This window comes from Nelumbo lutea, chromosome 2, assembly GCF_056320005.1.
Source record: "Nelumbo lutea isolate HS-2025 chromosome 2, American lotus-T2T, whole genome shotgun sequence".
Classification (NCBI taxonomy): domain Eukaryota; kingdom Viridiplantae; phylum Streptophyta; class Magnoliopsida; order Proteales; family Nelumbonaceae; genus Nelumbo; species Nelumbo lutea.
In genome coordinates this window covers 11,439,613-11,462,318 of record NC_142685.1, presented here as the reverse complement: position 1 = coordinate 11,462,318, position 22,706 = coordinate 11,439,613, and the positions used below count along the sequence as shown (strand labels likewise).

At 35.7% G+C, this 22,706-nt stretch overlaps 2 protein-coding genes and 1 pseudogene across 3 annotated transcripts; 1 reads left to right on the top strand and 2 right to left on the bottom strand.

Moving 5' to 3' along the window:
- Positions 1–834: 834 nt before the first annotated feature.
- Positions 835–7,890, top strand: LOC148868560 (putative methyltransferase PMT23). Of its 2 annotated transcripts, none has more exons than XM_088972075.1 (9): positions 835–1,595; positions 2,902–3,051; positions 4,046–4,316; positions 4,482–4,592; positions 4,843–5,014; positions 5,138–5,392; positions 6,254–6,448; positions 6,940–7,168; positions 7,425–7,890. In XM_088972075.1, the coding sequence occupies exons 1-8, from the start codon at positions 1,110–1,112 to the stop codon at positions 7,136–7,138; spliced, it is 1,839 nt and encodes a 612-aa protein (XP_088828201.1). In that variant the 5' UTR covers positions 835–1,109; the 3' UTR covers positions 7,139–7,168; positions 7,425–7,890. The 2 variants fall into 2 exon arrangements, with proteins under 2 accessions (XP_088828201.1, XP_088828200.1); XM_088972074.1 differs by having other exon boundaries at positions 840–1,595; positions 6,940–7,150.
- Positions 7,891–12,029: 4,139 nt separating this feature from the next.
- Positions 12,030–12,533, bottom strand: LOC148868559 (secreted RxLR effector protein 161 pseudogene; annotated as a pseudogene).
- A 2,642-nt stretch (positions 12,534–15,175) lies between these two features.
- On the bottom strand, positions 15,176–15,775 carry LOC148868558 (uncharacterized). Its single transcript, XM_088968771.1, has one exon. The coding sequence runs from the start codon at positions 15,773–15,775 to the stop codon at positions 15,176–15,178; it is 600 nt and encodes a 199-aa protein (XP_088824897.1).
- Between the last annotated feature and the right edge of the window lie 6,931 nt (positions 15,776–22,706).

Below are 22,706 nucleotides of genomic sequence, written 5' to 3'. Positions count from 1 at the left end.
GAGGGATACAGACAGTTTTACTTCTACCTACTACTGGTGGGATGGGTACTGCCATTGGGTAGCGTTGATTTAAAATTTGCATTTCCCCATTAACATCATATTTCTTAAGACCAATATTATTGCTCCGTTTTGTTCAAGTAAAAGTATACTGATATCGGTGCCCCATTGTATTAATAATAATATCACAGTCACACATTCTGAGCATTCGTCAGTCGCCATTTAAGCTTATATCAGAGGTCTCGTAAAAAAAAAGGGAAAACTCCGCCACCGGTAGTTAGACCGATGGCCTATGTTTCTGCTATTCCTTTCTCATAAATCCAGTTCGGTTCGATCCCCACAAAAGCGGGAAATTGGGTTCAGACCGGAAAAGAAAAACACTGCACGGTCCACGAGAACATATGAACAGACTAAAATAATCATTACTCTCTTTCCTATTAAACTCTGTGCTACCTCGAATGTCGATCCTAGTCGGTTCACACTCTCAGACAACAACCTTGTTTTTATAATATACATATAATATTTGAGCTGGGTGCTGGACTGGATCATCCCACAAGAATATTTGGCCGGATGTTTCAACAACTTGCTACTCCGGATGCTAGATCGTATGTTTGTGCATTTTACTCAGATCTACTATCACTTGATGGGATGGGGATGGGCCCACTCAAGAAGTTAAATGTCCCCATGATGATCAGAGGGTTTTTTTACCGTCTGATCCATAAACTTTTTTATTTTATTCTTATTCGGCCGTCTCTTCCTCGTGAATTCAGTAATTCACTGTCGGCACACGTGTTGACTTTTTATTTTTCCTGACGACTGACGGCACCACCTCTTCTATCCTTCTAGCAGCGCATACAATCTGCTTCCTTAACGACATTTCAAATTCCCCCAGTTTCAATCTCTCTCTCTCTCTCTCTCTCTCTCGCTTTTTTTTTTTTTTTTTTATCGCGAAGAGAGCGAGAGAGACCTTCGCTCCTCCGTCTTCTCGCTTTCCAGTTTTCTGTACAAGTCCACTCGTTCATCGTCAATTTTCGCTTCTCTTTTCTGTCTGTTCCCCCAGAAGCTTCAGGCGATCCAATCTTTTTTATTACAATTCTTTAGAGCGAAAAGACATGGCGCGATCGGTACAATCAATGTTGAGGGAGAGAAAGTATCCATTTCTCTTCGCTTTCTTCCTCTTGCTCGTCTGCGTTGCAGTCCTTCTCTTCACCAACAATCGGTTTCCTTCTTTATCTGCCACCGATCTTGAAAATCTTGAAAAATCTCAGACGATCTCTTCATCTCCTGCCAATGTATCGATCTCTCCTCCAACCCGAAGCCCTGCCAAGGGAAAGAAGCCGAAGCTTCTTGTTTCTTCCTCGGATGGGATCTCCAACGGCAGCACTCAGTTGATCTCAATCACGTGGACTGCTTGTAAAGGTTCTGCGGCTATTGATTACATACCGTGTCTTGATAACATGAAGGCTATAAAGGCGTTGAAGTCTAGAAAGCATATGGAGCACAGGGAGCGGCATTGCCCTAATCCTAGCCTCCTGTGTTTGGTTCCTCTTCCGCAGGGGTACAAAATTCCGGTACCGTGGCCGAGAAGCAGGGACACGGTGAGATTGATACTTCGGTAAGAGGAAGCGAGTCTGTTTGGTTTCTATTTTTATTTGATCCATTTCTTGTTCTTGCTCGGTGAATTGTTCGATTTCCTAATTTTGCGAGAAATTCTTAATCTCGATAAAACCTTTTCGATTGGTTTAATTTTGAGGAGCTTAAACTAATTACTAGCGCTGCCTATAAGCTGAAACATTCCTATTTTTGTTTCTTTGTTCTTATATTGCTACAATCATAGTTCCAAAGCTAGGAGTTAGCCTTTGGTTTGATTGACAAGAATGAAATGATCCTTAAAGAACTTTGAAAGTGAAACCATTACAATACTTCCCAAGAGAGCTTAGGATAGACGGAAAAAGAAAAAACTATTACCATTTCAAGGATATAGGTTTAAGCAAAGACATTTCTTATTCTGAGAATATGCTGTTAAATAATAATACAATGGTTTCAGCAACGTTATTTGGTATGTGCAACATTGTCAACTCCAGGTTGTCAACCATCTCTAGCCACATAAATCACGCAAGTTAATTCATTTACAAGCTGTAGCATTTATATGTTGTACCTTTGAATCACGACAGAACTGCCAGTTGGCAATATTCAGTGAATTGTAACCGTCCAATAAGTTTACTGTGGTTCCCGAGTATTTTACTGAATTGGTTACCTCTTAAAATCTCTTCATGTAAATCATGCTACACATTTACTATGGGATCCAATGTTTGAAAGATCCAGCACTCCAGAATGTGCATCAATCATTCAACCGAGAATATCGTGTGGTTTCCTTCTCCATGCTTTCAGTTTCAGATAGACATTTACAAAATTTAAATGTGTATTGTAAAAGATGCTTGTGATGTGGTAATATATGGCTCTCTTCCCCATGCTTTTACGGAAAACTTCTGAAAAATTTGATCTTTATTGTAGGATATATTTGTGGTCTCTCACTCTCTCTCTCTCTCTAGGATGCAAATTATTATATTATAAATGCTTTTCTTGGAGCATTATTAATTCATTTTGCATGTATTTTTCTTACTTTTGTCTCGTCAGGTTCTTGGCAATTGTACATTATCAAATATCAAGTAATATATCTCTAGAATTGTGTATTTGTTTTCAAATAATTTGCTTTTGATTTGGTTCTGAACTTCTCAAGATATGTCTAAAAAGAATTGTCAAGAATCCCATTAGTTTGATGCTGAAGTTATCTTTAGGAACTTGGAATCTCAAATCAACTGAACTCAACTTAGCCTTGGTCCCAACTATTTTGGATCTTTAGGAATTTATAATCATTGATGTGATCAACTTTCTGTTTTGCAGATCTGGTTTAATAACGTCCCTCATCCTAAACTCGTTGACTACAAGAAAGACCAAAACTGGGTTACAGCATCCAATGATTACCTTGTTTTTCCTGGAGGTGGTACTCAATTTAAACATGGAGTGGGAAGTTACACAGAGTTTATAGAAAAGGTAGTATATGTGTCTTTTGGTTAAAGATATGATGTTCTGTACCATAGGTGAAATAGTTAAGGGCTGTTTGATTGTGACTGAAGTAGTTGAACTGAATGACTTTTTCTAGTGAATAAAATAGTTAAAAGAATAAAATATTTGAGGGTATAATAACCAATCTAACTTGAACTTCAGTCGTTAAGGATATCGCGACATCCTTAATAACTTATTTACTATAATACAAAGCAACCATTGGTTTCAGTCCCTTCTTCTGTTATCAAATGACCCCCTAGTTTAGAGCAGTGAAACCTGCTCTTCTATTTGTCTTTACTTAACTAATGCTTTTTTGGATTTTCTTGCAAGTAAAAAAGAAGGGGGGTGTACAGTGTACTCATGTGTTCAGAATTTAACCCTCATCTTCAACTATTTTTTTATTTCAATATCCCTTTAATTTGCATCCATTCAAGTAAGTGAAACAGGGGAATGTCCTAATCTAATTATAATTTTAACTGTTTGTCTAGAAACTTGGACACTTCTATCTCTCTTGATATAAAAGTTGGCTGTTTAGGTGATAAGAGAAATTATGATCACTATCTCCTTTGTAAGAAGGGAAGGAAAATATGAGTACTACTATATAAGGATTCAGATGAATTTCAAATATTGTAACTTTTTGTAATTGGTAAGCATTTGGATCTTGAGGAACATCTGCCAATGCATCTCTAAAATTTTCCTGGTCCGATAACCTGGAATATTGGAAAAGTCTCTATATTGGAAAAAGTAATCCACTGTACAATTATTTTTTTCCAACATTGTCCTTAACAATCAACTGATGAAATTTCAGTATTTTATCCGTGTGCTTATTCAACAGTTATTGCTGGAAAAGAAATTTATTGATGCTTAGATATCCAATTTGGGCATTTACATATACTGAACTTTTAAGTGTCTCTCTTTCATTACATTTATATTTGATATTTAACATCTGGTTGTAACTGATGTAAATCTTGACTTTCACTAGACTGTACCAGGTATTCAATGGGGGAAGCACACAAGGGTTGTCCTAGATGTTGGTTGTGGTGTGGCTAGCTTTGGTGGCTACTTGCTGGAGAAAGATGTTATTACCATGTCATTTGCCCCAAAGGACGAACATGAAGCTCAAATACAGTTTGCTCTGGAGAGAGGAATTCCTGCAATTCTTTCTGTTATTGGGACACAAAGATCGACTTTCCCTGATAATGTATATGATTTGATTCATTGTGCAAGATGCAGGGTTCACTGGTATGGAGATGGTAGGTTAGAACTTTACAATCCCGGTCCCTGTTGTTATTGTTATGTGTGTTTCTGTATGTGTGGGTGTCTCTATGTGGTATACAAACACATGCACACGTTTACAGATTGTTTTTCTTGTCATATGTTAAGTAAAGATCATTGTAAAGTTTTGGGTTGAATTGTAGGTGGAAAGCCATTGGTAGAGCTAAACAGGATTCTTAGACCAGGAGGGTTTTTTGTATGGTCTGCTACACCAGTTTATCTTACAGATGAAAAGCATCAGAGTGTCTGGAATGGTTTGTGGTCATACTCTTTCTCTTTTCAGAAGATGTTCTAAATTTTCATGTTACATTCCCTCACACGTTAGCTCGATCCATGGTGCTGACTGGTGCTTCTTGGGAACATGTCAGCTCTCTTTGTTTCTTAATTCCTTTCCTATTAATGATTTTAACTTATAGTAATATTATGACATTGTTACGGTAATTATACTGTGCTTTATGCATTTTGCTTGTTAAAACCTGGTTCTTTCTATGATGTTTTGTGCAGCCATGGTAACATTGACAGAATCTATCTGCTGGAAGATGGTAGCAAAAACTAAAGATTCAGATGGCATTGGACTTGTAATATATCAAAAACCTGTCTCGAATTCTTGTTATGAAGAGCGCAAAGAAAGTATTGTTCCTTTGTGTGATCAAAAGAACAGAAATGCAACTTCATGGTATAAATATTTATTTTCAATTATTATGCTTCTCTTTCTCTATCATAGATTTTATTTCTTATTGGAATGAAAGATTTCATTGTTTTAGTTAAGTTTGGGTTTCTGGACTTGTTGTTGAGGCAGGTATACACCCCTTGATGGCTGCATTCCCCTACTTCCAGCAGCTGGCACTCTTGGAAACCTAAACTGGCCTACACCCTGGCCCAAAAGGCTTAGCAGTAAACCTCCAAGTTTACCAATGGAACCAAGTGGTGAAAGAACATTCTATGAAGACAGTAAACGCTGGCATTCACTTGTATCAGATGTTTATTTGGAAGGGTTGGCTATCAACTGGTCAAGCATTAGGAATGTGATCGATATGAATGCTGGTTATGGAGGGTAACATTTATTAAATCACTTCCTTTCCTGATGCCATGTGAAATAAAGTCATTTCATTCTAATTTTTTATGGCATTTGAATTTAATTATCATCATATAAAATGGAGCCGTTTCTGTTTCTTAAGAAAATTAGGAGGTATATTTCTTGAAAACCAGGAATGACTTCATTCTAATGTTTTACTATCAATTTGGAACAAATTCATGGTAGGTGTGAAACATGCGATTTGAAACATATAGTAAAACCACAATGAAATATATAGTTTACATTATATGTAAAACTGTGACTTGTTTTCTTTATCACATGAGTTTTGGATTTAGAGATGACCATTATACTGTAATCAGATTATTTTCTAGGCTAGATTTAGTTGGTTGTTTTAATTAATCACAGAGTTTACCTACCATGTTCCATGTGAACTTATAATAATAGTTTCTAGTCAAGAGATCAGGGGATCTTTGCATGTGGTGATTGTGTGCCTAGGATAAATGTGATGGTCTTTAGATTCTCCATGGAAAGAGACATCATTAATGAATTTATGAAAGTCTAAAACATGAACATTTGTTGTAGGTGACAAAACTGGTTGAACGTGAGAGAACTGCAACAAATAATACTAGGTTCAAGCAGCTTTGTCAAATTCAAGACAAACCTTGACCTTTGTTTTTTTTAGTGCTTTAGCTTAACATGTCTTACCATCTTCAGTCAATTTTTGTATACAAAAAACTAATTCCAGTAATTGCTTTGTGATATGGAATTCCTTCAATCATTCATATCCACTGCATATCTATTTTACTAGTTTAAGAATAAAATAGTGCACCTTTTGAATAAGTATATTTTCAGTTAATATTGACATTTGCCTCTTATCAGATTTGCTGCAGCACTTATTGATCAACCTCTCTGGGTAATGAATGTTGTGCCCATTGACAGACCGGATACTCTACCTGTAATTTTTGACAGAGGGTTGATTGGAATTTATCACGATTGGTGTGAGGCTTTCAATACATACCCTCGAACTTATGATCTTCTGCACTCCAGTTACCTTTTTGGAAATCTCACGAAAAGGTATAATCACAATGGCCATTTTGTCTATAATAGTAATTTTTTTCAACACAGCATGAATAGGCCTACTTGCTACACTTTCTCTCTCTCTCTCTCTCTCTCTGGGTGGGGATACCATGTCAAAAGTTTAATTGAATATGATGCCTTGATACAAAGGGAAATGAAAACACCCCTCTCTGGGAGATGAGGGTTTGATCTGCAGTAGTAGTAGGATTGAGTGCTCTAGGGTTTGGTCTAGTGTCGTGAATAAAGCCATTGCCCAATGCTGGCCTGACTATTCGTGGTCTTGGGAGGGGTGGAATGGGAATGAAGTAGCCACTCTCAGACTCAAAAAGTAGGAAGCAAGCAATGGTCCCTATATCAAAGTTGATTTGGCTCATTGCTTGTGTCAGGTATTTACAGATCAAGGGCTTATGATACCTCCAATCAACAGATATAGTAAGGATTATTAGTATATTCTAAAATTTATACTCTTTTCTTTTTTTTTTTCGCAGGTGTGACATTATTTATGTTGTTGCGGAGATGGATCGAATATTGAGACCTGGTGGATGGATTTTGGTGCGAGACAACTTGGAAGTGATTAATAAGATAAATCCGTTACTGCGCTCACTTCATTGGGAGACCAATCTATACGAAGGTGACTTCCTTGTTGGCAGGAAGGGTTTCTGGCGTCCCACTGATGCAGGACAATGAACATGAGTAGAGGTTCCACACTTTACCACTGTATAATCTTACGTTTCATCTCTGTTCTTTTATCAATTGTAGTGAAAAATATTATTTGAGCCTCATTAGTTGCTTTGATAGCTTTCAGTGTTTGTGGGGCAGAACTTTTAGCACATTCATGTGTTATATTTGTATAGAATTGGAATGAACATCGATTAGGTCTAGCTTATAAGATTAAATAGCCCAAGCAAGTCAATTGTTGTGTCGTCTTATTGGTGATTATCACTTCTCATATACATTATCTTGTCCTTTGCAGGGCTCAAGTTGTTGAGAGGAATTAAAATGTGTGACGATCCACGACCACTAGCCATATTATCCATAAAATGGATTATAAATCCAATTTGATGGATTTCTTGCCTCGCAGCACCTTTTGAATGGAAGAAGATCCTGCATGAGTGGCCAGCTGGACTTGTTTGAGATGTCCCGCTAGTTCATATATGATGATGATGATGCTCTCTGTAAAGGTCTGGTAGGTCAACCCAATTTTTTTTACCTCAGTTGTCCTGAGAGTTGCATGAAGCTATACTTGACATGCACAGCAATACTGGTTTTCTGGAAATCAAATAAGAAAATCTAAATGATGAATGGCCAAGCATTCTTGAAGACACTATTATCTGTTTCATTTGAGACACCTTTAAAACATTTTCTTGGATTGTGAGTCATCGTTGGAGGAAACATCATTTTTGACATGTTCTTCAGTAGTAGTAAGCATTTTTTTACTATTCGGCTTATGTGGCTTTCCTAATGGTGCCTAGCTGTGATAAAGCAACATAAAACGTTTTATCCTGATTTTCAAAGGAAAAAATGATATAAAACGTTTTTCTGATAAACATCAATAAAATTACACAGCTCTAAGGTTGGCTAGAGTAGAAAATGTCATCCAATTTTAACTGCCCGGGAATCAAAGCTAAATTGGACCTGGATGCCAAGGTTAGGAGCATACGCCACTGGACTGGATTAGGTTGGCTAGAGTAGAAAATTCATTCAATTATGAATTGGCCCGAGTTGAGTGCCTGGGTAATGAAAGCTAAATTGGACCTGGGTTCAAGGTTAAGAGTATGGGCCCTCCGGGGCTCTGGGATTGTCTGGTGCTCCACTTGCCTCGTCATGGAGTGATGTTCAATTTGTTCATACTGTAACAAAACGGAGTGGTAAGCAAGTGGAAACCAATAAATCTCAGAAGAAACCAATAAATTATGATACGAGAATTTTGAAACTGGAATGTAACCATAAACCAGATTTTAAAAAAATTTCAAACTGAACCGGATCATTCTTAAGTCCAGATCAAGCCAAACTACCAATTTCAGTTTGGTTAGGTCTGATTTGATGGTCTGGACCATATAATGAACACTCCTATTCAAAAATTACTCAAAGATTTATAAAACCTGGAAATTCTTTATATGTGAATAATATGGGATAAAAAAAGTAGAAAACATTTATTACATTATTATATAGAAAATATGAATATTAATTGATTACATACATTTATATGTTTCTATCAGCATCAGCATGGACGAAAGTTCGTAGTCAAAATCCTTCACTGTATTCAGAGTTCAGGATTCGCCTTTCTTTATGGGTTTTCTTTTTAGCTAAAATGAAAAGCTTGGATGGCTATCTAACATCATTTGTAAAAAAGCAAGGGCAAAGGGAAAAAAAGAAAAAAAAGGAAGAAAGGGTGGAGGTCCTAAGTCTTAACGGAGAAATACCGGACAATGGGCATCCAATGTGGGTAAGGTGTGAATGAAAATTTGATGCGTACAACTTGGATCTGGATGGAGGCCCAGTACAGAGTCATACACGTGCATGTTTGTATACGGCAATTTGTTCTTTTCCCTCATTAACACTGCAAGCGTGTGAATTGAAGGGTGGGAAACCACACAACAGTTGTTCTCCTCGCAATGGATATGGGACTGGGAGAATCAAATTCGGTACGAATGGGTTTGATGTCTGTTGTCTGAATTCATGCTAGCTAAATAAAGTGTGTGTTCGTGTGAGTCTGAGATGTGAGGATGGGTGGGTAAAGAAGAGAGAGAGAGAGAGAGAGAGAGAGAGAGACGAAGGAAGGAAGAGCTGTCTAATCCGGAATCAGGATTAACATACAAATATGAAATATCCTCACACATTTACCTCTGCCAAGATCTACGCTCCGGATATCTTGTCGGCGACCGCAACTACATCCAGTCAAACGAGCTCGGAGTCCGGGCCCACACCTAACTCTTCTCTCAATCTCTCTGCGTGTCCTTCTTAGTTCCCACGCCACACGAGTGGCTTCACTCTCTCCCCACTCATCTCCTTTTCTCTGCACTCCTCCACCCAGAATATTGGTAATTGCCCGGAATACAAAGCCATGCAGCAATCACATACACCATCATCCAATCCTATTCCTTTCTCCCTTCCTCGCCTGCTTTGATCCTCTCCTCTCTTTGTTTTGTTTCCTCAGCACTCAGCTTTGTTGGGTTTGGGTAGGCCAGGGTTGGCCGTGACGCCTCCATGCAATTACACACGTACCGTACCAATCCTCTATCAGTGAAACGTTACTCTTGTACACGTGCAAGGAATGCGGACCCACTTAAAAGGCATCTCGTTCGTACGCTAGGTTTTAACTTAACGCTTGATCTGTTCAATCTTTCATCTTTTCTTTTTTCTTTCTTCTGAACTCTGGGGTCTGGAGAGTACATACTTGCATGCTCTTTTTTATGCTATTTATATTTGTATATTTTTTTGTTATTTTCCCTTTAATTAATCTGTGAACTGTTTGGATCCTCTCTCTCTTTTATAAGTTTTTCTTGGAAAGCGTGCGGTAGGTTTTCCCAATTGCCTCGTTTGGGATTGGGAGTGTAAGTAAGTATTTATTAAAAGTGTTTATCCTAATAAGTTCTAATGAATGTTTGATAAAAAAAGCATGTCTACCAAACGGATGGTATAATTATTTTGAAAATTACACTGTGATCCAAAATGGGCCAGAAATACAATAAGCACTTATTAAGGAATTTATTTTGGTCTTCTTTAATTCCTAGTGAAATCTTTAAGCTGCGTTTGTTTGGAATCAGTATAAAATTTTATTGGTGTAAAAGTACATCGATATTCAGTGATGTTTTACACTAAAACAGTAAAAAAGTAACCATTAACTTTGGAAAGCATGATGTTTTACATCGATTTTGATGAAGTTTTATTGATGTAAAACTTTATTTTTGATGAAGTCTTATATCGATTTATGATATAAAATTTCATTCCATTCAAATACGGATAAATTTAAATTAGAGTAGAGTTTTATGTCAATCTTGATTTACACTCCTTTAACTGATATAAATATTTATATTGATCTTAATTTAAATCATTTCTAAATGCAGCTTTGGTTTCTCGTTTTACCCCTCTTAATTTGCTTTTATGTAATAACGAAGAACTTGAGAACAAAATTTTCAATGTAAAAGTGGGGGAAAAAATTATATATTCAGGCTGAAAATTTTGGTTTCATGTTACGTTGAATTGAAAGAACGATCTGATCTGAAAGATAGGGTTTTAGGTAAGCAGTCGTTAGCAGGCCCATGAAGGATGACTACTGTTTGGATGCAGTACGAATCACAAAGCCTGTAACCGTATCCATAGATTCCCTCAATACGTCTTATCACCACCACCTCCCAATAATCTAAACAACTCTTACATAGCTTCTAATATTGTCTTCTTATGGTGGAGCTCTTCATGGCATCGTGGTTTCATGCTCTGTTTCTTTTTGGGGATAAGCAATTATCTTTTGTTTCGGGAACTGGGAGGGGAAGAACGATACCAATTGCTCAAATAGTCAAATGATTCCATCTGTTTTATCCATCACCGTTTTCTTCCTGCTCATGCTCAGTCTGATATGAACTTGTAAACAGTATGATAACCCTTTTGGGATTTGGCTGTAGTTTCAGCTATATGTGGGTGCTTACTTGTAGGGGTGTAAACGGATCTACTTCTAATCGGATCAGGTAATATTTGAATTCGACTCAATTACGGATATTGAAAATTAATATCTGAATTCGAATCTGATTAAATATTTGAATATCCAATTCGATTCGAATTTGATTAATTAATTATTTTAGATAATTAATAAATATATAAAATATATAACTTAATTATTATATATATTATATATAAGAATTAAATAATCGATCGAATTCATATACTTATCGAATCGAATCAGGTCATATCCGAATTCGAATCCGATTAACTATTCGGTAAGAATAGGATATCCAAATTCGACCGATTAGATATTCGAATTATCTGAATTTGATTCGATTATGTCGAATATCGAATTCGAAATCAAATTTTTGAATACCATTGACACCTCTACTTATATGTAGCAGATTGAAGTAAAATACAGAGCAAGAGAAAGGGCTGAAAAATTACTTCATACATATTATGGTTTCTCTCTTAGTTAGAGTCATACAAGAATGGCTTCTTGAGCAAGCTAAATAGAAGCTTCTTCAAGTGCACATTTTCAACTAACCCAGATTTACAAAAATTAGAAAATAACCCAACTAAAGTTAATTTGTACCTACTACATGAAAAGACAAAATAAATATAAAATATTTTAACTTCCTAACACATTAGCTGTAACATTCTCCCCCTTAATGTGTTGTTGTTGGACTCCTAATGCTTCTCTTAATTATTCAAACTTTTCTCTTGCCAATGGCTTAGTGAAAATATCAGCCAATTGCTCTTAGGTTCTGCAATATACTAATTCAATTTCTCCATCTTCAATGGCATCTCGAATGAAGTGATGTTTGAGAGCAATGTGCTTAGTTCTGCTATGATAACATGGGTTTTTGGACATAGCAATGACAGATTTGTTGTCACAATGAATCACCGTAGAATTCTCTTACTTCTCATTAACATTTTCCATAATTCTCCTAAGCCAAATTGTTTGAGATGTTGCCATTGAAGCTGAAACATATTCTACTTTTGTTGAAGATTGAACTACTGATTTTTGCTTAATTGAGCACCAAGAAAACACACCACTACCAAAGGAAAAACAGTAACAAGATGTGCTCTTCATGTCATCACCACATCCTCCCCAATCACTGTCACAAAAAACAATCAGTTTTACTTCATTTCCTCTGTCATATTTGGGTCCATAATCCATGATGCCTTGCACATACCTTAGCACTCTTTTTGCAGTCCCAAAATGAATGTGACTGGGGCTATTCATAAATCTGGACAGCAAACTTGCCACAAACATGATGTCCAACCTTGTAGCAGTAAGATAGAACAAGTTTCCAACCAAGCTTCTGTACAAGGTTTCATCTTCCTTATTACCACCATCTTCCTTCATTAATTTCTCATTAACAACCAATGGAGTAACTATAGGTTTGCATCCAAGCATTCTGAATTTTTTGAGATTTTTTTCAGCATAATTGCTTTGACAAATGAATACTCCATCATCACCTTGATAAATTTCAATATAAAAAAGTGATGTAACAGTCCCATGTCACTCATTCCATATTTTTTCACCATTTCATTTTTGAAATCTTCAATTATTTTCATATTATTTCCGGTAAAAACCAAGTTATCAACATAAAGAGAAACAATGAGAACATCATCCATACATTGTTTCTTCACATACAAAGTATGCTCACTCTTGCTTTTTATGAACCCTTTCTTAGCAAAGTATACATCAATTTGGCTATACCATGCTCTTGTTGTTTGTTTTAACCCATATAGAGCCTTCTTTAACTTTTACAATTTTTCTTCTTTGCTTTGAATCACAAATCCTTGTGGTTGTTCTACATACACTTCTTTTTTCAATTCTCTATTCAAGAAAGCTGATTTAACATCAAGTTGCCATAACAATCAACTTTTGTGGGTATCAAGTGCAATGAGAGCTCTAATAGTATTCAACTGTGCTACCGAAGCAAATGTTTTCAAATAATTAGCACCGGGCTGTTGCGCATAGCCCTTAGCAACTGGCCTTGCTTTGTTTCTTTGCATAGTACCATTAGAATTGTGCTTCACTTTGTGGACCCATTTAACACCAATCACTTCTTTGTTGTTGGGTCTATCAACCAACTCCCAAGATTTATTCTTTTCTATGATTGGGACTTCTTTTTCCATTGCATTTTTTCAAGCTTCTTCCTTAATAGTTTCTTCAAAGTTTTTTGGTTTCATAGCACAAAAATTGCACATTGCATAAACATCACTTAAGCTCCTCATTTTTCTTGGAATCGAGCTAGATGAAGATGATCTTGAACTTGGAGATGATTGAGAAGTTCCCTCATCATTTTGTGTTGTATTATCTTCCAAATTGGACATGAGAACAAGCTTTTCTTCAAAATTTTCTTGCTCCCAATTCTAAACAGTTTTTTCATTAAACAAGACATCTCTACTAATAACCATCTTGTTTGCTTTCAAACTGTACAGCCTATAACCCTTTGATATAGAGCTATAGCCAACAAAAATACACTTCTCACTTATTTTATCAAGCTTTGATCTCTTCTCTTTTGGAACTTGGGCATAGCACACACTACCATACACTTTCAAGTGTCTAATCGATGGTTTCCTTCCACTCCAAGCTTCCAATGGAGTCATTCCTTTAATAGCAACAGTGGGGCATTGGTTCATCAAATACACAGCCGTGTTTACAGCTTCAGCCCAAAAACTTTTGGGAAGTTTCTTCTCATGTAGCATGGATTTTGCCATCTCCATCATAGTTTGATTTCTCCTCTCCGATACTCCATTTTGTTGGAGAGTATAGTGGACTGTTAGTTGCCTTTCTATGCCCTAATCTTCACAAAATTTATCAAATTCTTTTGAAGTGTACTCTTTACCATGATTACTTCTCAATTTTTTAATGTAACACCTACTTTGTTTCTAAACAAGACATTTAAATTTATTGAAAATAATAAACACATCAGATTTTTCTCTTATAAAATAAACCCAAGTCATGCGAGTATAATCATCAATAAAAAGAATGAAATACCTGTTTTGGAAATAAGAGGATGTCCTCATGGGTTCACACACATCGGTATGAACTAATTCTAGCACTTTGTTGGCTCTCATGCAACTACTTTTGGAAATGGTCGTCAATGATGCTTTCCAAGTGCACAACCTTCACAAACTTCATGCTTTTCTTCACTATTTAGAAGCCCTTGAACCATCTCCTTTTATGATAACAGTTTTAGCCCCTTGGAATTTAGGTGGCCAAATCTTCTATGCTATAGCCAAGATTTATCAATTTCCTTGGCATTCATAGCAACATTTCTTGCATAGTTAAACACTAGTTGAAAACTTCTATTTATCTTCATTTTCAAAATTTTCACCATATGTTTCTCATGGTCATAAATGGTACAATCAAGATCTTCAAAATGGAGTGAATATCCATGCTCTAAAAGCTGTCCAACATTGAGAAGATTCTCATTCAATTCAGGTACAAATAACACATCATGTATAAATTTTCTTTCTTTCTTTGTTTCAACGCCAATTGTGCCATTGCCTTTTACTTTAACAATTTCTCCATTTCCTAATTTCACTTTTGAGTTAAATGATGTGTCCATGTTAAGAAAAATATTTTGGTGCCCTATCATATGTTTGCTACACCCACTGTCCAAGAACCACACATCATTGTTTTCCTTTGTGGCACTTTGACATGCATAAAACAAATTTCCTTCATTTTTTTTTTCTTTTATAAAATTTGCTTGCTTATTGTTTTTCAACCTACAATCTTTTTTTAGATGCCCAATTTTTTTGCAAAAATGACATTGTGGTTTTCCTTTAAGCCAACAATCCTTATCAACATGACTGCTTCTTTTGCAAATAGAACACCGTTGTGATGACCCTTCATCAATAGACTTTCTGTCAAAATTACTTTTGCTTCTTCCTCTTCCTTTTGCATATCTACCTTCTCTATAGGAGTCTCATTTTCCTTGCTCATGAGTTGAGGATATTCCATTATGATTTTTGGAACTAACATTGAGTTTGGATTGGAATACACTCTCTATTAATTTTTTGGAATGACGCGCCAATCTTTACTCATATTAGAGATGCCAACAACTCTTGAACACTTAATTTAGTGAGATCCTTTGTCTCTTCAATGACAGCCACAATATGATTAAATTTCTCAAGTAAGCTAATTAAAATCTTCTCAACAATCATCCTATCATCAAAATTTTCACCATGTGCTTTCATTTGATTTATCAACTCCATAAATCTACGGAAATAATCATTTAAACTTTCATTTTCCTTCACTTTCATATCTTCAAAATCTCTTCTAAGCAATTGGAGTTTAATAGCTCTTACCTTTTTGTCTCCTTGGAACTCTTGCTGAAGTGTATCCCATGATTCTTTTGCCTTTTCAGCACTCATTACCCTTGGAAAAATAGGTTTACCAATTCTCATTTTTATCATTAAAAGTACTCCTACATTCTTACTTCTCTTGTCCTTTAGTTCCTTTTGTTGAGCTGTTGTAAGATTTGCTATATTTTCTGGTTTTTCATATCCAAGGACAACAATGTCCCATAAATCCAAAGGCAAGAATAGGGTTTTCATTTTAACATACCAGAAATCATAGTATTCTCCATAAAAAATAGGAACTTGAATTGTGTTGAAATTAATAACATTAGTGTTGGCCATAGTTTTCTCTTCACAATCAATTTTTCTTCAACTTTTCTTGCACCCAAACTTGTTCCAACGAACCTTATAGCTCTGATACCACTTGTTAGGATTTGGCTATAATTTCAGCTAAATGTGGATGCATGCAAAGTAGAGAAAACAAAGAACTTACATGCATTAGATTGAAGTAAAATACAGAGCAAGAGAAAGGGTTGAAAAATTAATTCATACCTATTATGGTTTCTCTTTTGGTTAGAGTCATACAAGAATGGCTTCTTAAGCAAGCCAAATAGAAGCTTCTTCAAATACACATTTTCAACTAACCCAGATTTACAAAAAGTAGAAAATGACCCAACTAAAATTACTTTTACCTACTATATGAAAAGACAAAATAAATATAAAATATTTAAAAAACAGGAGAATGCCCAATTAACATAAAAAACATTTCCATTCGGACATTTCTAATTTGAATACTAAACCCTCAACCTGAACCTCTCTTGGGATTTTGGAACAAAAGCTTTGGTAGGAGTTACTGAAATCATATACACAACTTGTACTCTGCAAAATGTTGCCAGCCGGCCGGTCTAATCCAGTTGGTGAGGAAGTGCAGGTTCAAGCTGTAGATATATAGGCAAACTCTTTAATTTGAATGCTTACTCAGTGTGCTACAAGTTTGGAGTTCAGATCTAAGTCTCAACACAGGGTCCCAACAGCCATTGCATTCATACATCAGGAATATCTCACCATGAAGGGCAATAGATGGAGATGTTTCCAATGCACCATTGATGCAATGAGCTGATGGGGTGGTGTTGGGACTGTGCACTAGGGCAAGATCCAAATTCATAAGGTTATGCTTAAGGGTGTCAATGGACCGGTTTGGACTGGATCCCGCCCAATGCCCAAAATCGAAAAGATTGGATGGACCAACAAAACATATTGGATTAGACCAATCTAATTCAAAATATTTATTAGATTGGACTGGACTTGATTTATTTATAATTAATTTATATTAGGTGTTAAAGGACTGAATTTGAGTTGAAACCAATATAGATTAAAACAAATATAACTATCTAGACATTAAATTAGACTGGTCATTGGATTGGATTGGACCTGGTCCATTTATAATGAACTCACATTGAACTGAACCGGATTGGACCAAATCCAATCCAATTGACACCTCTATATGCCTATTAGATCCCATTTCATCATTGACCCCACTAACCCACTAACAAGGTTAAGCGTGGGAATCTGGATTTGCTATTGAGAACATTACCCACAAATTTATCCACGATACTACAGCTGTACATTTGGAATATCTCAAATGTCCTTTACAGGAAAATGATCTGTCTGTAGTGTCTTGTGGGTGACAGATCCAAATATCCAATCTCCACTTCCCTCGCCCAAAACTGCATTAGAATACCCAAAACCATAAAAACCCAAATTACCGTCTACCACCAAAAGAGAAAAGAATAATTAATTTCTTGTTACAAAAGTTGGAAAACTTTTCTTTTTTCAAGGGAAAATATTAATTGTTCCATGTCATTAGAAAAAAGTTTTTTATTTTTTTGCCATTAGAAAAAGGGTTAAATAGCTAAGCATCTATCCATTGCATTGCTCCTTTAAAGAGAAATATAAATTTATATTACAAATACAGGTGAAAATCCTTGAAAAATTACCCTTCAATTCTCTCTAATTCTCCTTGCATGCCCTGTACAAGGGATATATACTTTGGATTGCCAAATAAGCTTCTCCTTGTATTACCCTTTTCCCAACACTTTAATATAGGGCTGTAACTGTAATCCAATAAATGCCTTCTTATTTAGCTTATACATTGTCTAATGAGGTTATAGCAGTGGGAAATTAAGTGTTAAGGTGACCATTTTATTGATGGTTATTATTTGGGTTATGGTTGAGTTGGTTACGGGTGTCATGTGTCACATCCACAGTTATTTTATCTCCTTGGCCATATCGGTACCACGTGAACTGGATAAGCGCAACTAAGAAAGGAGAATCCCATATAAATGAGGAGGACAAGTCCGTCGGAGATTAAGATTTATCTCGAAGACCTTAGTGGATAACCTCATCCTGACAACCCCGGAAGCCTCATCCGAATAGGACACGAATCCATGGCTATAAAAAGGTAACTTCCGTTCAAGGTAAGGGATCTGACTTTTTGACTCTGCAGCACCCATACTTGCTATACTGCTCGGACTAGCATCACTCTCAACTGCTCAGCCCGACTACCTATTCTTCTCAATTAATTTGAGCGTCGGAACACCTATTCGGAGAATAACTCATCGGGCCCCTGATCACTTTCTTAGTTTTATATATTGGAGCATGGCTTTATCCTTCCACCTTGGCTTTGTCTAGTTAGTAGGATTATCTAAATATGACATTGCCTTGGGACACCTCGAATCGAGCAGCATTAATTGTCATTCTATAGATTTCACGTGTTATCTTGTATTAAGGTCTTTTGCAGGACAGTTGGCAATTGAACATTAATTACTTGGACCTGATCCCTTTCAATATATCATATCTGGTAGCTAAGGGCACAAATTGAGCCAGGTAAGGTTGGGTTGAGGTCAAATGGTCAACTCTAGCTAACTCAACCTAAATCGTTAAAACTCCCAACACAAATCCTAACCCAAATCCTAATGGATTGGCTCAATTTCCTTACAAGAGGCTATTAGAGTTTCCCTCAGTTAAGATATGGACACAGCGCGCAATCTAAAGACCCAACGTACACAAGACACTCCCATCGTCCATGTTGAGAATCAACATGATTACCTAGCTTACTGAATGAGTTGGGTTTTGGTAAAAAATTGCCCTTACTGAATGAGTTGGAATCAAGCAATAAACGTTGATTACCTAGCTTAATTGTTAGTATACATATCCAAGGCCAAATATGGTGCTTTAAGACATTGGGTTTAGAGTAGATTTGGTTATTCCAAAAACTCAACTCTTATAACACATTTTTTAACCACACAGTACAAAAAAGAACAAAAGAGGTTGCTCTCTCTATTCATGGTCCATGTTTTGAATTATGATATATGTGATTCATCCGCATGTGTACTCCCTACTACTTCATTTTGATTGTACAAATAATATTGAGTAAGAAAATTATGACTGAAACTTTATTGATTTGGCAGACACGCCATATAACTGCTATGTCATTTTCACATCAATGAATGTTTTTAGGATTAAAACATGATAATTTGGTATGTTTGAAAAAGGGGTTCTGGTGGTTTTGGGGCAATGGATTAATTGATAATTATCAAACCACCAAAAGTGTAATAAAATGCTATCAAAAATTAAAAAGAAAAATTGTAAGTTGTCAACTGATTGGTTAGTAAAGTTTTTGATTAGTTGTAGCAGAGACTTGGGATCGAATGCCGCCTGTAATAGGAATGGGATGACCTACTCCACTTTTATAGCTCCGTGAACCCAAAATGTAAGAAATAATAATATAGCAAAATGCATGAAACATGATCTCTCATTTTTAAATTAATTGACATACAGGCAAAACCATAGATTGAGCACGCCCTAAATTGACCTAATCTCGCTCAATTTTTCTGGATTGGGTCTGGGCTAACCTAGTGCAAGTTGCATTTCCATTTAACATTGGGGAATATATATATATATATATTTTTTTATTTTTTTGGGTAGATAATTGGGTTATACTACTGTAAGTAATCCTTCTCCAAACCCCAAGATCCTAACCCTAGTAAAGGCAGGACTCAATCTCAAGTCTTACTACAACCAGCCAAAGACCTTACTGCAAGTGTAAGTAATCCTTCTCCAAACCCCAAGATCCTAACCCTAGGAAAGGCAGGACTCAATCTCAAATCTTACTACAACCAGCCAAAGACCTTACTGCAAGTTAGCTGACACCTTCTGAGATAGAACTTCGAGTTAGGTTTCAATTTCAATATGTTCATGAAAAAAAAATAGGGCTGCAAAATCTGCAATGGATCAAATCAAGTTTGGATGATAGGGATAAATTTGAATTTGATCAAATTTGGATGATAGGGATATATATATATATTCTTGGAAGTTTCATAGAAATTTCGAGATTTGTGATAGAATCCAAGAAAAATAATTTCGGAATTCAATTTGTTCTCGTCCTTTTTCTGTTTGCTTTACGTTACTTCTCCATCTTACCGTGTCTGTTGCACCCTTGTCATTCATCCAATGAGTTAAAAATCAAACCGAAGCTGGACGCATGTGGATTTTGGACATCACATAACAACAAAGAGCAAATAGCTCATCTGATGGTTCAACGGCGAAAATCACATAAAATAAAAACTTCTCTCTTTTCTTATACCATATCGTTTGGACTGCTTTGATGTGGGGTCTACCCCCCCATTCAACCTGGATTGGACAATGTTAGTCCCAACTTCTGATCTGGTTCTAAGCTCTAACTTGGTTTTTGTACACTTTTCATCTCCTGAACTCTTCTATTACCTCCTCTATCCCCTCTATTTCTATTTTCTTTTTCTTCTTTGGGTTTTCTATAATGTTAAAAGTGTTCGAAACTGTAACTCCTATTCTGTCTATACGCTTATATAAGGTTTTATTGATTGAGACCGGGGGCTATTTCATTACAGCTGAATGTGTTGAACTGAAAAATTTATTGCTTTGTCTTTTGGTGAATTTGAAACTGAAGTTAGATAGACCAGTTGTTTTAATTTTGCAATTAAAAGACATAACAATTAGCCTTTCAATTCAGTAACTTCAGGTCTTCAGCTAAGAGCTTCCAGTTGTTTTAATTTTTTAATACATTAAGGCTGTATTTGAAAACAATGCAAATGGAGTATAAATCCTGGTTCAGTATATTTGTACATTCTATATATATTTGCATTTACATTTATTTGCATCGTTTTCAAACGCAGCCTGAACTCTTTCCAATGGTTCTGTTTAGGGTTGTTCATAAGAAGGCCCAACTCGACCAAACCGACCAATCCAAACCGAACCAACTTAGTTCCTACTTAATTATTTAAATATATATTTCAATTTTAAATTAAATCGACATAATCTATTTAAATATATATTTTGATTTTAATTTAAATATATATTATATTTAAAACTGTTAAATAAAGATATTTCAGTTTTATATAAAAACTGAAATATCTGACAACCCAAACTTGCACCACACAAGCACATGGGCCATGGGAGGCATGGATGAACTTAGAGCCGACCCAAACCAACCCAACTCGACTCAAACCAATCAAGTCGATTTTGCTTAACACTAGGTCGGTTTTGGTTTCCATCTCAAATAATCTGACTAGGTCAGATCAATTGGAAAAACCTCAATAAACCGACCCAATCCAACCCATGAACAGCCTTAGTTCTGTTCCAATTAAGTGACACTACAAGTTATTGAATCCTATGGTTGAGCGTTGAGCTATTCTGCACAAATGCCTTAGGCTTTAAGGGCATTTTGTTATTACCCACAACTATTTTATTATTTCATATATAATTTCATCCACTAAAGATAAAAATAATAAATCATTCGATTCTGCCATCGGTAAATGGCCCGTACCTTTTTTGACTTTCAACTTCCTAATATTAATAATCTTCGAAAAATATCCCTATTCCCCAAAGCACCCATTACTAGAACGGAAGTATCCTCCACTTCATATAATGCAAAATTTATAACAAAGGCTCTATTTGTTCATAATACAAATTTTATTTACACCGGTGAAAAAATGGGCTAAGTGTAAAACTTGGTTTACTTTGCAAGAAGTAAAATAGGTAGTAGAATGTTGTGGTCCCACTTTATATTAGAGAGAATGAGGGTAGGAAGAAAGTGGTGCAAATTCGCATCAACTTTTAGATGCAAAGTTTGCCCTGCCAATGAATTCAAATGAGACAAAAAAGTGAAAAATTTTATTAAATAAGAGTGCAAATGATAATTACAAATAAATAGAAGCAAAGCTGAATCAAGTGCAAAATTTGCCTATGGTTCAGATTTGCATTGCAGATAAAGGGAGCCAAAATGTTTGGAAAAAAAAGGTGAATAGTTTATCACTTAAAAATGCATCCAAAACATTATTTTTTTGCTCTTTTCTAAAGGGAAATAGGAGTATTATAATTAGGGATGCAAACGGATTGGATCAAATTGGATTCCAATCAAAGTAGAAAATACGCTGGCTTGAAAAAAAAAAAAGAAAACAAAGTAGAAAATGCACCTAAATGTCATCCATAATAAAATATATAACAAATTGATGTTAATGACTCATATTTTATGTATTAACAATATCTTAAAATATCAGATGTACCTACTTATGAAAACAGAAATAAAAAGGAAAAAAAATCAAATATATAAACGATTGTTATTTTTGGCCAAATAGTGAAGAATTAAATATTTATTCCTATAAAACATTTTTAATTTATTGTGACCTTTTATTTGAAATACTGTTACTTTTCAATTATCGTAGTAAATCCACGAATTTCTTCTTCCGCCTCTTTTAATTATCAAACCTGTAGGTGAACCCAGAATAACCAAAATACTGATCTCTCATGGGCCATGCATCCAGGGTACCGACTGTTCATAACCCTCCCAAGTGACGAAAGCCTAGCTATATATATGTTCCCACTAAGACTGTGTTTGGTTTGAGAGAAAATAAGAGAAACAAAAAAGTTGAGGGAAAGCTATAAAAGAAGGAATTTTACAAAATTCTCTCAACTTTCTGTTTCTCTGTCGCAGCTAAAAATACTTTGTGTTTCTCTTTGAAACCAAACACAGTCCTAAGATAGAGCCTATTTTCTATAGTCTTCTATAGTCTATAAAAGAGTCTTTGGTGGATGCAAGTCTCAGGGTCGGGGAATGGAGCCAAGCTGAAGAATGATGATGGATTGGGTTGGTCGTCCAATTGGTCCAAGTCTCCTTATTGGGAAACAAAGATGGAGGCCCTTCACATGCAATGACTGGCTTAACACGTAACTAGTC